The sequence below is a fragment of the Hevea brasiliensis genome, chromosome 14, assembly GCF_030052815.1.
Source record: "Hevea brasiliensis isolate MT/VB/25A 57/8 chromosome 14, ASM3005281v1, whole genome shotgun sequence".
In the NCBI taxonomy this organism is placed as follows: Eukaryota; Viridiplantae; Streptophyta; class Magnoliopsida; order Malpighiales; family Euphorbiaceae; genus Hevea; species Hevea brasiliensis.
This window is the reverse complement of record NC_079506.1, coordinates 84493081-84506277: the sequence shown is the minus strand read 5'-3', so window position 1 is coordinate 84506277 and position 13197 is coordinate 84493081. Positions and strand designations below refer to the sequence as shown.

Genomic DNA, 13197 nt, shown 5'->3' with positions numbered 1-13197 from the left:
TAAATAATTAATCTTCCATTCAATTCAGTATTCTAAGTCTTACAAGATTTTAATTGCAAAAGTAACTCTTTGAATGCTTGTAGTTACAATAGGTTTAAAACTTCCTTGAATTATAATATTAAAAAGATTTTTTTTTTTCATTTTTGCTATCCTTTGAATTAAAATTCTAAAAATATTTGGAAAATTTTTTTTAGTTTGTCTTTTTTTATTTGATTGTACTTTAATTTTTATATAATTATTTTTCAAAAAAGAAAAGAATTGAGTGAATCATTGTTTTTTGTTATTAATTTTTTAGTGGGGTCATTATTAATTTAGGATGAAATTCTGCTAAGAAATACTTATATTATAAGAAATACTTAAATATTTAAATTATACATTTTTATATTTAAAAATAATAAGAAATACTTAAATTATACATTTTTATATTTAAAAAAAAAATACTGGAAGATAAATAATTTATTAAACTTTTTGAAAAAATAATTTGAATATATAATTTTTTATTTTTAATAAAAAATTAAAAGTATAAAAATTTAAAATTGAATCTGTCAAATAATTTATGTCTTCAATCACTGAATAAAACAGAGCAGATATTCAATGAGTACTAATTTCATCAAATGTCATATGACTTGATATGCAGAGATAGTCAACACTAAACATAAAAAAGGAGTAAGCTTTAGAGAAGATAAACTTGTGAAATCAATTCAAAACTACCACAGAGGACGATAATTTGCTAGAGAGCCAACAGCAGCCAACAATATATGGCTTTATTCCATGGTTTCCAAACTGGTGGGTGAGGCAAAAATGGACTCTTATGCTGAGTTGCCTATAGTCACTATCCACAAGACTTCAATTACAGACCCATGTAAGATAAAATCTTAGATCTCCCCTTCACCATCCAAGAAGCACCCACAAATCTCTTTCCTCTTCTTCTTGTTCTTCCTCCTCTTCTTTTCTAAACCAAGTTTAAACACATGCTGAAAATGTGACAGGAACCAAAGTTTCAGAACTTTTTCAATCTTGCAGAAAACAGAACATCCCCTGTTTCAGAAATCTCAATCTTTCTTTCTATAATGTCCCAGAAACTGTCTTTTTTCTTGTTTTTTCTCTTTTTTCTTTCGAACCCAGTTTTTTCCCAGCTAGATGAGCTCTTCTCCCATGGTTTTGATCATGCCAAGAGCAACATGAGCATATATGATGGTGCTGAGATTGAAGATAATGGCATACTTCGCTTAACAAACGACACTCTCCGCTTGAAAGGCCATGCTTTTTACTCCAATAAAATCCAATTCAAGAACTCTAGCACTGGCAGAGCTCTCTCCTTCTCCACCGCCTTTGCTTTCGCCATAGTTCCTGAATACCCAAAGCTCGGCGGCCATGGTTTTGCTTTCACCATCTCTCCCTCAAAGGAGCTCCCAGGGTCTCTTCCAAGCCAGTACCTAGGCCTACTCAATGCAAGCGATATTGGTAATTTCTCCAATCACATCTTCGCAGTTGAATTTGATACAGTTAAAGATTTTGAGTTTGGTGATATTAATGATAACCATGTTGGTATTGATATAAATAGCATGATATCAAATAGATCTGTTCCTGCTGCTTATTTTCTTGATAATTCTACCATGGTGAATTTGACTCTCCAGAGTGGTAGGGCCTTTCAAGCTTGGGTTGATTATAACTCAACCCAGAATCTAATAGAGGTTAGGCTTTCACCTTCTTCCATAAAACCAAGATCTCCCATCTTGTCTTTCGAAGTAGATCTTTCTCCTTTCCTCCAAGATTATATGTATGTTGGGTTCTCTTCATCAACCGGTTTGCTGGCAAGCACTCACTATATTCTTGGATGGAGTTTTACTATGAATGGAATGGCTCAATCTTTATCTCTATCTTCTCTTCCTTCTCTTCCTGGGCCTAAAAAGAGTCACAAAGTGTTGATTGCAGCTGTCACATTTTCAGCTGTTTTGTTCATAATCTTGGTCGTTGCTATGTCTTTTTACCTCATTAGAAAGATCAAGAATGCAGATGTGATAGAGGAATGGGAGTTCGATGTTGGTCCTCATAGGTTTTCTTATCAAGAACTCAAGAAAGCAACAAGGGCCTTCAGAGACAAAGAGCTTCTTGGGTTTGGTGGATTTGGCAAAGTTTATAAAGGAACTCTACCAAATTCTAGTACTCAAGTTGCAGTCAAGCGAATCTCTCATGAATCTAAACAAGGTGTGAGGGAATTTATGTCTGAGATTGCTAGTATTGGTCGTCTTAGACACAGAAATTTGGTTCAGTTGCTGGGTTGGTGTCGCCGGCGAGGTGACTTACTACTTGTCTATGATTTCATGCCTAATGGGAGCTTAGACAAGTACTTGTTTGATGAGCCTCAAGCCATTCTCAAGTGGGAACAAAGGTTCAATATTATTAAAGATGTTGCTTCTGGCCTTCTGTATTTGCATGAAGGATGGGAACAGACTGTGATTCATAGAGACATAAAGGCAGGCAATGTGCTGTTAGATTCTGAGCTAAATGGAAGACTTGGTGACTTTGGCCTTGCCAAATTATATGAGCGAGGCAGTAATCCTAGCACCACTAGGGTGGTTGGCACTTTGGGTTACTTAGCACCCGAGCTAACAAGAACAGGCAAGCCTACTACTAGCACAGATGTGTTTGCATTTGGTGCACTACTGCTTGAAGTGGTGTGTGGAAGGAGACCTATCGAACCTAAAGCGTTGCCTGAGGAGCTCATTTTGGTGGACTGGGTGTGGGAGAAATGGAAAAGTGGTGCAATTCTCGACGTCGTGGATCCAAGATTGAATGATGAGTTTGATGAGCTTGAGGCTGTTGTTGTGTTGAAATTGGGGCTAATGTGTTCCAACAACACACCCAACATGAGGCCTTCAATGAGGCAGGTTGTGAGGTATCTAGAGGGAGAAGTGTCATTGCCTGAGGTGGTTGCAGCCCCAGATGCATATGATGGGAAAAAGGGTGATGGTGGTAGCGGTGGGGAGTTTGAAGATTATGTGCATTCATTTCCACTCTCATCAAATTTTGAGAAGCTCAGTACATGGTCATGTGGGGGTGATCATGGGGATGTTGATATTGAAGCTGGTTCAACTTCTTTTCTTTCACATTCTGATAGAAATGAAGGCAGATAACCATAGTGTAGAGCTAAATTTTCACCTTTTATAATTTTTTTAGTCATGAGATTGGTTGTCTGTATACATATTCATTTTGATTCTCTCTCCCCCTTTTTTTTTAATGTAAATTACTTGCTTGATATCCCATTCATGGGCTGTAAATTTTCCAAGTAGATATTGTTTTTTTATACATTCACTGTGGGAAATTTGACATCTTTGAATCTGTCTTCCACAACATTTCATGATATGCGCATTTGTAATAATTTTTCAAAAGATTAATGCTAATATATTAATGAGACTTCGTACTTTTTGATTTGAAATATTTGGATGCCAACTACTGGACTGAAGATTCTGAAAATCAAGACAGAACAGGACATATTCCTGTATAAATTACATAAGCTTACAACTTGCAGGTTTTCATTTCTTTTTTAATAAAAGTTTTATGGCAATTCAGCCAACCACCATAGCATCTTTATCCTATAATTTAGTCTCTCATTGGCCATATATGTCCTGTTCTCATGACACACAAACACTTCAAAGACCAAAGGAGCAAGGAAGGAAACATTGTCCTAATTGTCGAAAGAAAAAAGGAAACAAAAAAATCAAATTCATTAGCCTACCAGGAAGTCTGATAAAAATTGCCATTACAGAAAGATTATGATATTCCTGAGGTATCCTGATAAAGTTTGATACTCCAGGCAAGCCAATCCCCCAAACATGCCTCGACATAAAGATGATCAAGGGAAGTTGACTTCAGTTTTATAGGTGCACCGTAGTAAATTGTGTTTGTCCCTGGATTCTACCAAAAATTGCAGCAGACCACAGTTTTTGGCAGTGCATCTGCATCACCAAATGAGGGTAAGGTCCATACCCATCATTTTCTTCTATCCGCTAAGTGATTACAATTTGCAAGACACCTTAGTGTATGCTGATCAGACTTGATAGGGACTTCAGTGAATTATCCATAACTTCTGCAAAAGAACCAAACAGTCTATGACATGAAACAAATTGCCTTTAGATAGTTAACTCATTTTAAACACGCCATTTTCTTTTTTCTGTTAACTATTAAATGTCTAGGAACTTCTATGTGTTAAATATAAAGGCCTCACTTTACCTATTCTCTTGTTTTGCCTCATAATTTTCCAGTTTAGGAAAATTACTTTGGATTTGTTTTTGTGAGATCTTGTAACATCAAGAAATGTCATGTGAAGTCGTTTATTGACAAAATTAAACATAAACCATCTTCGACTTATGAACCTATCACATTACTCAATAAGTTGATCTACTTTTTGTAAGACTCAATGCAGAATGGTTGAGCAAACACTAAGAGTACCAAAGACAACTTAAACAAGCAAAAAGAAGGTGGACTGCAGATGGAATTTGCAGGTCAATAAATCATGTTTATACGTCAAGGTTTCTGGTCCTGAAGTTCAAGAAAATCACTAGGGAAACAATATTGGAGAAAGCAAGTCAAATGAGAGATAATTCTGGAAAAACAGAGGCATTGTCTGTTAGTGGGTACACTGCGGAATCCAATTCACATTTTGATGCCACTATGACCTCATAAAGGTTCAGAAGTCAAAGTCCAGCCAAAAAAGTCCTTTTGTGGAACAGTAGTGGACAAGGATCGAACTGCCTCATCAAATGAATATTAATATCACCGTCTAGTGGAGGATTTCTTTTCTTTCTTTCTTTCCCCTTCATGGTCTCAAATCTGACTGATCAGAATTCTTTTTGAAAGCACAAGTAAAATCAGTATTATACTCTGCTTTAAAGTCAATCATGCCATGAAACTTCAACATTTGAATCAAACAAGAAATCATCATATCCTCATGGCTCACGCATCATTACTTGTATCTAAGTCTTAATTTACGTGAAATTCTCCAATTCAAGAAGGTCAAGCCTCCAAACAGAGAAAGAAAAAGCTCCAATACATTTTTATAAGGCATGCTCTTCCTTCTTAGACACGCTTAGTTCTGTTAAATGAGTTATTCTACCAAGACTCCATTCAAATAGGTAACTACATAGATCTCATCATGTGCGTTAGCAGGAATTCAAAATGCTTAAAATTCTTTATTCAAAATTCTCTTGATTCAAAATGCTTAAAATACTTAAAAATTCTATTCAAATATCATATGAAATATACAGAAATATGCTTAGCATACAGACTTATTTCACTAATTTGCAGTTACAACACAATTTTTCCGAACATCAAAACCACCTAACTAGTACGTAGACGCTTCTTTGAAAAGGTACTGAAAACACTGCAACCAATGGACACTGAGCAACAGTTGTGTCATTATCAAATGTTGTTCACCATAATCTAGTTTAGTTTTCCTAGTGATCATCTCTACAATTACCGGAATCCTAAACCATTTACATCAGATAATGGTCTCTAATGTTAATCATAAATTACTACTACTCTATAGCGGATTACAGTGCAAAAGCAACCACTCATCCGTGTGAGTACTTAAAATGTGTAGATGAAAGCTGTTCTACTAATTATCTTCCACGTTGTTTTCCACAGTGTCTTTCACTCTATTCAAAATTTCATAATCATCAAACCCTGCACATACTAACTTCAATTAGCAAGAATGCTTCTTTATCTTTAAGCAATATTGCTTAGCTTACCAGAAAGTCATGCTTGTTTAGTAACTCATATCATACATACCTGCACCCAACTCTTCAACTTCATCATGGGAAGGTCCTAGGAGCCTTGTGTTAGCACAAGGTGGATCAAGTGCCATCCAATCTGAGTTTGCATAGTCTTCTGAGATCAAGTCCTTTTCCTGATCCAGTCCTCCAAAGCACTAATTCTATCAAATGATGTAGGATGAATAGAATCCTGTTCTTCATTCTTTACCAACCCTGTAAAAGAATGAGACCTTGTTTTATCCACGCCTCAAATGCTATCTATAAGCATATTCAGTCCCATCCGTAAAACTTACATTTGTTTCAATCGCCTATTATACTGAACAAAGAGAACGTCACTTGGCGCTCCACACAATTTTTTATGTCATGTATTTGTTCAACAGGAAACTGATTTTGCTTACGCCCAATTAAAATACAGGTTTGGCTGAGAATACTGATAGCTAACCGCACCAAATTTGGGCAACTTCCTCCGTATGCTGACTACCATTCAGCTACAAGAAAAAGATAACACTAAGAAATATAATAATCTAAGGGCAAAGTATTACATTTGATCCAGTATAGTTAGGTAAATGCAATTTCAGCTTTTGATATAATTGCAAGACATACAAAGAAGGTATTTGATCCATTGCATGATGGATAGCAGATTGGCCAGAATAGATCACATGGTCTCCCACCAGATATTCAAGATTTGGGGAGTTTTTTGGGGGTTTACATGATAATGTTCCTGCCTAGAGACATGTTTAAAGGAAAAGAGTCAGGAAAGGGTTCTTGTCATACCTAATATAGAATTAATTAATCATCTCCACCAGGTAAGGGTCAATTAAGTAAATACAAATACAGCAAGGTTTCTGTTCCAACTAAGCATCTTATCTTCACTCATTAACTCCCCACCCAGACACCTGATAGTAGTGAAAACGCAAGTATATTATCTTGCAAGCAAGAAGCTAATTCTAACATGGAAGCTGAATAGCAATTCAATTAACAGAAGAAAAAAAAATTAAAACTATAATATTCCGGTAGACCATATAATCCTTCCTCTTTATAAGTTCCTTCTTAATTGCTTCTTTTGCTCTGTACATTCACATCCCCCATTGCAAGCCTCTTATTGCCACTAACTATTCTCAAAAGTCTCAAAAGAGGATTTGTTAAATGGGCTATTAGGATACAAGAGGACCAAAATGATCGATTACTTAGTAAGTCTAACATCTCTAGTCCCCCTGGTTCCTTTGCATACGGAGAATCTATCCACTCCTGTGAAGTAGCCATGGCCTGCAAAGGATGCTTGAGATCAACCATTCATTTCAATGTTGCAAAGTTCGTGGCAAAACGAGTAGGTCCTGGTTCTACAATATCATTGCCAAAAGTATATCTTTCCACCATATTCAATGCCACGTTGTCATTGTATACAAATCTTGTTATAGACTTAGCTTGTTCAATTACTGTATTTATCTATTCAATTTTTGCAAAATCTTCGAGGATCAAATCTAGACAATGAGCTGCACAAGGAGCCCAATATAGAGTAGGAAAAATATCAGATAACCTTCTACCCACAACAATAAATTGCTCCTGCGTACGAGTTCTCACTTGCAAAATGTGTGTTGATCCAACTTCTTGCGCCACTTGCTTAGGCAATTCATATAGAGCATCAGATGAATTTATAATATCAGATGCATCGACAGATTCAGAAACACCACTCCTTCAGAACAGCAAACCGAAATCCACCATTAATGTGTTCCATTGATCCACCAAAACAGAGCAACCAGTCCTTGCCTAACTTGCCCTTTGCTTATCAAAATCAGTCTTCACTTCTTCAACCGAATTTTTCAATATCGAACCACCAATGTCATGATACAAAGGCACCCCAACCTCTAATTCTCCTAAAGTAATCGCATCAACCATCGGCTGGAAATAAACTTAATTCACAGCATCCGAAGGTGCTCCAATATCATATAAAAAATTCCTATCGCCATATAAACATGATCTTTCTCATCGCTATCGCTAAAACCTTAAGGTAATGGATGTACAAGTTCTTTCCACTTATATGTCTTTCTTTCACCGTCACCGATGCTTTTCTCCAGAAGAATGTCTTCCTGTTCTATTAGGCCTACTAGGAGTCCAAAGAATGCCACTCCATAAACTTGATAGGCTTGATGCTAATCCAAAACCCTAAAGCTATAATACCCGAACATTCTCAACATTGACCAACTAAAAAACTCCAACTTGACTCTATCAAGTTTGAAACTTCAAACAACTCTATACCATTATTAAGGTCAATTTGATCATTACCAAAAACTTCAATCTCATTGTTAACAGGGTTCAAATTTGTAATCTCCTTTGCAATCTTTTCCTTTTTCCTCTTTTTAACTACAACTCCATTCAAACTTTGTTGCATCTAAGCCTAACATCAGGAGGAACTCGTAAACAAATAGACGCATTACCCTTTTGACCCTCAGAGTTCTCCTTAAAAATTTTGCTACAGTACACACACTTGAGCTGCTCTCCCCATTCTTGAACATTTGGCAATGCTTCCATGCCGGGTCATGTTTTTGCGATGTTATAGGTATTGGTTCCAAATTAGAATCCATCTAAAGCAAGCCTTACTAATAATGATGATAATAATCAAGCAATCCCTGATGCTTGATCTTGGCTACAATCTTTTTAAGTATCAAGAATTAGTAACGACTCCCTTTTGTTTTCCTTAATCCAAAGGTTTTAACATCAAAACACCAAGAATCAAATACATGTGACAAAGAAAGAAAAAGACAGAAGGGTAATAGAACGAACTTGTTCTTGCGCTTGGGTTTCCTAGTGTTTTTTCCTTTGTAAAAGAATCGGTAACGGGACCGAGTGAAAGAGGTTGACTTATAAACCGAAGGATATGTGGACCAGACTGACCAGTTAGGGCTTAACAGCCGGTTTGGTTTCTGCCATAATTAGTTCGGCTTTCACCGGTCATCCTGTTAAGCAATGAAGTGGAATAGACCGGTTTGGCGAATTCTGTAAAAGGTAGAAATCACAACGGGAAGGGTAGGGATCACTCGCTTCCATTTTTGTTCCATTGATATTCAGGGTCGGGCGAGAACTTCCCATCAGAAAAAGTCAGTGAGGTGGGAACGGAGACTTTTTTTTATTTTTTATTATAATATAATATAAATTCACATATATATTAAAAAAATAAAATATAAATTAAAAATATAAGTTTTAAAAATAATTTTAATAATATATTTATTTTTTTTAATTATAATATTTAAATATATAAATATATAAAAAATATTTTAATAAAAAATAATAATATATTATTTAAGTCGAGAAGAGAATCTTGTATGCCTAACATTAAGATTGAAATACGCTGAGAAAAATTAATAGCAAATTGAATTGAATTCAAAAATTTTTATGGCAAATTAAATTCAAAAACTTTTGTTATCCTAATAAAAGGAGAACAAATAAAACAAGAACTCTCGATTGTCTTGTGAGAGAACCAAATATGATTAAAGTAAAAAGACAAGTTAGACCAATCGGTGATCACCTGATCGCCGATTCCATTTGAACGGGCACGTAATTATGGGTTCATGACGGACATGTGGTTTTCCTTCTTTGGGCTCAAAGGTTCCGTTGCACCAAGTGTTTTGAAAGTTACATATTTTTTTATGTTTCCCTTTCACTTTCCTAAAAACCAAACGTATATTCTTTTTTTTTTAGAATTCCAGCTTCAAGATTTATCAAATTACAATATTGTTGAGAAATTAAGCGCTAAATATTGATCAATAAAATGTAAAGTGTTAAATAGCTCATTATCATGTATCATAATTGCTATGATTAGATTAGTTGTTATTATATTAGGTAGGTAGGGAATTCTTATAAGGAATAGCGAGATAAAAACTCACTACGTTAATGGCTAATTATACCTGTTATTCTTGTAGTCAACTAATAACTTTCCTAAATAGTACTAAGGACATAATGAGATGTGTTGGGAGGAGATATTACTATACTTAATTTATCACACCTAAATTATTAAAAAAGATAAAATTGAAAATACTTTAGATTAAATTTTATGGAAATTTAAAAAAAAAAGTTTTTGCTTTTTTATTAATTTTATTTTGATATAATTTAAATTTAAAATCTTATAAATATAAAAATGATTCAAATATGTTTGAGCTAAAACTCATTCACGTTTACTTGAGAATCTTGTGTTTTGATTTATAAAAATTATGGATGACAACGGGTCGGATTTTTGCGGGTACCTGATCAGATCGAACCCCAATAAGACGGCTTTGGGTATTATATAATCGGGTTCAGGACGGGCTCAGGTTTGAAAAATAATACCCATGATGGGTTCAAATTTTGCATGTTGGATATTCGTTACCCGAATCCGTTTACATAAATATTTAATTATATATAAAATATATATTTTTATAATAACATTTATAAATTTTTACATAAACATTTATAGGTCTCCTGCCTCGCCTCCTCAGGGCAGGGACCTCATCCTATGCCGACACCTCGTCTGGCACATCCTGTTCTGGTGCAGTGGCAGCTCTTCTACTTCTATGCATTTTCCTAAAATTCAACAGCATTAGCCCACAAAAATTCAAAATGGCATATTATACAGCTCTATAGACTCATATTTACACACAATTATATAAAGTAGAAACTAGAAGCAAAGATGACAATGCAAGGACGAATGGGGACCCTATTCTCCGCATGTGACTCCTATTAGACTCTTCCCAAAACTTTAGATATATACGCCCTATGAAACTGGAGCCTAAGTTCTGATACCACATTTGTCACGACCCAACCTATGGGCAGGACCGGCATTAGGACCTGGGCCAGCCTAAAGCCCTCAAGGCCCGTAGTAAGCCTAACTATTCCTCAACCCAATCTTAAGGCCCATTTGGGCCCAATTTCAAGAATTCAATCGGACAGAGTCTTGCCATAATGTGGACCATACAACGGGGAGTTTTTGACTGGCCCGACCTATGAACACAATATATAATCATTTCGGGATCTCAGCTCACCCTCCACATATTCATAATATCATAAAATCTAATGGGAGCTCAGCTCCTTCATCCAATCCAGTCATGCATGCATTTAATATTCTTACAAATTCAACACAATATTATATTACAGTCTCAAATTGATTAAAATACTCCAAACACATGCGAAGTCTAAAATTTGACTAAATTGTACAAAATACATTTGATATTACTAATTGACCTGCGAAGAAGAAGAGCAGGTTAGTCACAATAAGTAATCCTCCTGTAGCCTGGAAAAATAAGATGAACAGGAGTGAGTGTTCGACTCAGAGAGTAAAATATCAATTCTAACCATAACTTCTATAGCCATCTAAAGCAAATGCATCCTAAGGAGTGGAATGCAACATCATCATAATTTTTATACAAATCACATCATAATAATAAAAAGGCAATTTGGAGCACTCGCACACCCAATAATGTTCAAACAGTACATATATGGGAGCTGATCCCCTATACAGCTCTCTTAAACCAACCTCTGCTAACGAGTGTCTCTCAAGTCGGACTTTCACTTAATAAACCAAGTGCGGGGGCCAGCTAGTGTCTCTCAAGCCATGCCTATCTCGACTTATCCATAAAGGACCGGGTTCCAGTGAGTGTCTCTCAAGCCGTGTCTACCCGTCTTATCCATATCCAATACCACACACTACACGCATGCACACTGCTCCAAATTACCATAAATAATAACCATGGCACTTCATTAATTAAGAACGCATTATAAAACGTGCCTAGTGTTTAACTACATAGATACATATTTATAAGTGATGCACGGGCTTGCTTGAACATATAATAATATTTAAATTATAATTAAAATTAATATTTTACTCACAGATTTAAACCGAGGTCACTGCTGTAGCTGGGCGGAGGAGGAAGGCTGTCTCGGCTCACCTGACAAATTTTATTACAATTATTTAATATATTTGACTCAATACAAGTTTAGAAAAGACCAAAGACACCTTAAGTTGTGTCGAAAATCTGGCAGAGTCTCCCCTATACCTAGGACCTACCCAACCTGCAAAAGGGTTCAAAATACACTTCTATATCCACAAGTCACACATTCATAACTCAATCACATCATATGGCCCCTCCTGGGCCCACCCAAACAGTCAACAACCATAATTTAAAAAATTATAATTTAGTCCATATAATTACCCTTTTTTGCAAAAACTACCCAACTGAGCTCTAAAAATTCTAAAACTTTGCCCTGTGGTCCTTAGCAATATTATTAAGCTAATGCAAAATGAATTATATTTTTCTAACCTACCACGAATATTTTATAGACATTTAATCGAAATTAGGCAGTAAATAATTAAGAAAAATGAGGGTTCGAGTTTACCTATGCCAATTCTGATCCTGGAGACGTGTCCGGGATGTCTGAAAAAGATGAAGTAGCCTATACTCTTAACCCAGTTCTGAAGGTTTCCTGATAGTCTGTTTGCCGGGCCCGAAATTGCAGACCCGAGCAACCGTTGAATTTCTGCGAATTGAATATACCTAGGTGAAGCTTACAACACGGAGGTTAGTATATAATTTTTATGAAATTTTCTAAACTCATTTAATGCTCAGAAAAATACTGCGAAGTTTCATGGGATCCACCGAAAAACGGTGTCAAAAAATTTGAAATGGGTATTGTCGCGAAGCTTTCGACGAGTGAAGCACTTCGATACTCTCGGATTTTCGGTGGGGTTTATGGTTTTCGAGAAATCTAGCCAAAAAGTCAAAATGGGCTAAAACTTCCTGAGCAAAAATTGGACAAATCGCTCAATGAATTTTTGTATTTTTTGTGTCTATAGAAAGCTTTCGAGGTGTAGATGTGTTTTGAGATAAGACCCAGTCCAATCGGTGACCAGATAGGCCGAATTTTGGCCGAGAAGACGAAACAACATGCTGCCTACGTAAAGGTCTTTAGGCGCATTTTTCCGGCGTTTCAGGCGACGGCCGGTGAGGGGGAGGCTGCCAGGGTGGTCGCCGGTGTGTGGGGGAGGAAGAGGAGTGGCTGGTCGATGGTGGGAAGGAGGGAGGAGAGAGAAAACGGAAGAGAGAGAGAGTGTGTCGGGGCGCACGGGGGAATGGAAAATAAAAAGAAGAGGATTGGTCCGATTCGACCGATCCGAGCCGATCTAGTTTTATTTGGCCGGTCTGATTTAGGATACTCGAAATTAAATTTTTACTTTGCCCTGAGACAAAAAACGAGATCCAAAAATTCTGAAAAAATTTCAGAAAACTCATAAAAATTCGTAGAGTCTAAATATATTTTTAGTTTTACCATGTGGTCTTTAAATAAAAATTTTAAAAATATCAAAGTTTTATATTTTCGAAAAATTGAACCCGATTTCAAAAATTCGAAAAATTTCAAATAATTTTGCCAAAATTTAAATAAAATAAAATATTAATAG

At 35.9% G+C, this 13197-nt stretch overlaps 1 protein-coding gene and 1 long non-coding RNA gene across 4 annotated transcripts; one reads left to right on the top strand and one right to left on the bottom strand.

Annotated features, from left to right (window-relative positions):
* Nucleotides 1–704: 704 nt before the first annotated feature.
* Nucleotides 705–3340, top strand: LOC110646222 (L-type lectin-domain containing receptor kinase S.4-like). Of its 2 annotated transcripts, XM_058133610.1 has the most exons (2): nt 1311–1464; nt 1638–3340. In XM_058133610.1, the coding sequence occupies exons 1-2, from the start codon at nt 1450–1452 to the stop codon at nt 3135–3137; spliced, it is 1515 nt and encodes a 504-aa protein (XP_057989593.1). In that variant the 5' UTR covers nt 1311–1449; the 3' UTR covers nt 3138–3340. The 2 variants fall into 2 exon arrangements, with proteins under 2 accessions (XP_021655297.2, XP_057989593.1); XM_021799605.2 differs by having other exon boundaries at nt 705–3340.
* A 1832-nt stretch (nt 3341–5172) lies between these two features.
* Nucleotides 5173–6111, bottom strand: LOC110646218 (uncharacterized). 2 transcript variants are annotated; one of them, XR_009143076.1, is made up of 3 exons: nt 6068–6111; nt 5791–5987; nt 5173–5685 (listed from the first exon to the last, which is right to left on the bottom strand). It is a non-coding gene; the product is annotated as an uncharacterized LOC110646218 (long non-coding RNA). The 2 variants fall into 2 exon arrangements; XR_009143075.1 differs by lacking the exon at nt 6068–6111 and having other exon boundaries at nt 5791–6061.
* Between the last annotated feature and the right edge of the window lie 7086 nt (nt 6112–13197).

What these genes read in the sequence shown, in the direction of transcription:
- LOC110646222 (XM_021799605.2), top strand. Translation starts at nt 1,071, where the DNA reads ATGTCCCAGAAACTGTCTTTTTTCTTGTTTTTTCTCTTTTTTCTTTCG.